We start from the raw sequence: 2,718 nt of genomic DNA on the forward strand, positions 1-2,718 counted from the left end.
GCAGGGGGGCGCAGCAGCCCGAGGGGCCTGCTACCAGCCACAAGCTCCCTCGGCACAGGGCGCAGGGGGCAGGGGAAGACAATTGGGCCATAAAGATCCACCGATGATAACTTCCCTCTTTTCCTTTTCTTTGGCCTGTTTATTGCTGGTGAGTATTATGGTTGGCAAAGTTTATGCTGGGGGAGAGGCAGGGGAGGAGCCCTCCATGGGCTCCCCTCCATGGGCTCCCCGAGGAGCATCCCAGCTGCTCCTCCCCCAGTACTGAAGGGTACTGCTGGGGACCCTCAGTGCCCCAGGATGCCACCCACACCAGGGTCCCATGGGTGAACAGGTCAGGGGCTGCCAGAGCCCCCGGGGGTCCCCAGCTGGATGAGAGGAGGTGGCAGTACCCTCTCTATCCACCCCAGAGACCCCCAGCAGCAAACCCAGCCTGGGGAGCTCCTGCTAGTCCTCCAGCCCTGAGATTCCTGGTGGAAACCAGGCAGATACAGCGGAGAGGGAAAGCGGCCAGGGTTCCCCCGACGCTCCCTGGGGCTCGGTGCTGCTATCCGTGATCGAGTGATGCCATCTCCTGGAAGCAGGAGAGCTGGGGAAGGGAGGGCCGGGAGGTCCCCAGGGCCAGGCTGCAAGCAGCTATCACAGATGGAGCAGGTTTGCAGGGGAGACCACCCCACCACCTCCTCCTCCCATGGAGGAGGCACTCACCCCAGGAAACCAAGCCCTGCCTTGTCCCCCAGCTTGCTCTGAACCCCCACCATGGTTTCAGCAGGGCAGGAAGATGCCCGCAGAGGGTCGGGTAGGTGCCTCCCCTCACTCCCCTTTCCCCCCAGAGCCTCCTGCTCCACCACCTCCCTGGCAGCCCCATGGGCCCGTGGCCTCCCCACTCTCCCCAGCCCCTGTTGCTCCCAAAGGCAAACCTGTGGCCTCAGACCAGCACATCCCAGAGCTGCGTGGCCCCATGCGCACCCCAGCCCAGCCAGCACCTTCCTCCCATTCCCCAGCTTCTCCTGCCACCCTCCTGCAGCAGGAGGAAAGAGAGAGCAGAGCACGTCTCCTATGCATAATTCCTGCCATACACCTTTGGAGCAGCATCCCAGAGAGCAAGGGACGGATGCGGCAAGCACAGCTGCCCCACCGAATGCCCCGAGAGCGTCGCCTCCTCTCTGGAAACGGAGACATCAGTGCAGCCATCTTGCAGAGGACAACCCCCTGCTCAGCTCCATCAGCCCCACTGCAGACTCTCGTGTGCCCTTTGGCTTTTCCCAGATGCCTGAACCGCAGCTCTGCTAGCACTTGTGCCCCCGTGCTGAGGAGGGCTCCGCAGAGCTGGTTCCCAGAGAGTTGGGTGCTGGACCAGGATAGCCCAAACTGATGTGCTGCCAGCACTGCCATACAGCCCCCTTCTCCCCTCCCCAGGGCTCGGTGTTGCTCTTTGGGATCAGCTTTCCCGGCAAAATGCAAATGCCACAAATCTTGGGACTATCCTCAAAAGGGCACTGGGGACAGGGACACACACTGGCATCTCTCATTGCTTTCCAGCGTGTGCGGGGCCCTTGCTCTCACCGGGTTGGTGATGCGATTCCCCCTGCACCGGCACAGAGCTGGGTGCTCGCTGCGCAGCCGATGGGTGCTGAGCACGGCTTGCCCATCCAGCCTGCGACAGGAGACACGGGGTCCCGAAGGTGGCCGGGGCCTGGCGGGGAGCATCCTGGCCGTGTTTCGCTCCTTCACCACGTTTCAGGCACTGCGTAAGCAGAGGGTTAACGATTCCCACATTAAGTGGCTGCAGATGTGTGGGAAAGTCTGGGGCGACCGGACGGCATCGCTATTAGTATTCACCCAGGAGCCTGCCGCTGCCTCCTGGGGCTCTGCGGAGCACATTTAATACCAAGGCTCGTCATGGGGGTTAGGAAGAGTGCGTGGGACAGGGGGCGGAAAGACCCCGAGGCAGGGAGAGGCGGCGGGCTAGCATCCTCCGCTGCTGGCTAGTGCCTCCTCCAAGCACCTGAACCCCGGGGGATGTAGGGAACGGGCCAGCATCCATAGGGACACAGCACCGTATGGCGTATGGTTCAGTGCTACCTCCTGACACCACTGTCACCCTGTGGTGTCCGTGACCAGCATTCACGGTGCCGCAGGGTGCTCTCCAGCCTGGGATGCTCCCCAGCACATTGTGCTCAGCTGTATGGTCACTCTGGAAGGAGCCCGGCACTTTCTGCCTCCCCTTCCTCCCTGGGCACTGCTGTCACCCACCGCCACCCTGGCAAAGCAGGACCATGCACAGGGCAGCGGTTCCTCCAGAGGCCGGGGCAGAGCTCTGGAAAGGGCTGGATGAAGCCTCCATGCAGCTCTCCCCAGGGCCCAAGAGATGGATCCAGTCAGGAGCAAGTGCTGACAGCTGCTGTGCCAGATGGGTTGCCCAGATGTGGTGCCGTGCTCCCCGGCACCTGCCACTCCTCTTTTGTGGTCTGCGGCTCGACACCACATCAGGGCGATGCTGAAATTCCTGGGCTGACTTGGAGTTGATAGAGGCTCGAAGGAACTGAAGCCAGGGGCGAATCTGGCCCTCGTTAAACCTTCGGAGAAGTGGGAAAGGCTGACATCTGCTGCTTCTTTCCTACCTGCCTCTTACCCGCTGGCACATGGGACCTGTCACTGACTCCAGCACAGCCGTTCCCACCATCGTGTTGGGTAACCTGGCTCTGGTGTCTCTTCTCC

The 2,718-nt window shown here is 62.2% G+C and overlaps 1 protein-coding gene across 1 annotated transcript in view; it reads right to left on the reverse strand.

Moving 5' to 3' along the window:
* The window catches only part of CDX1 (caudal type homeobox 1), an 18,309-nt gene extending 15,626 nt beyond the window's left edge, over positions 1-2,683 (reverse strand). Inside the window, 2 exon segments of the mRNA XM_009322751.1 lie at positions 1,564-1,654; positions 2,622-2,683. Of these exon segments, the coding sequence (XP_009321026.1) occupies positions 1,564-1,654; positions 2,622-2,683 (153 nt within the window).
* Positions 2,684-2,718: the final 35 nt, after the last annotated feature.

The sequence above is a fragment of the Pygoscelis adeliae genome, unplaced genomic scaffold, assembly GCF_000699105.1.
Source record: "Pygoscelis adeliae isolate BGI_AS28 unplaced genomic scaffold, ASM69910v1 Scaffold34, whole genome shotgun sequence".
Lineage (NCBI taxonomy): Eukaryota > Metazoa > Chordata > Aves > Sphenisciformes > Spheniscidae > Pygoscelis > Pygoscelis adeliae.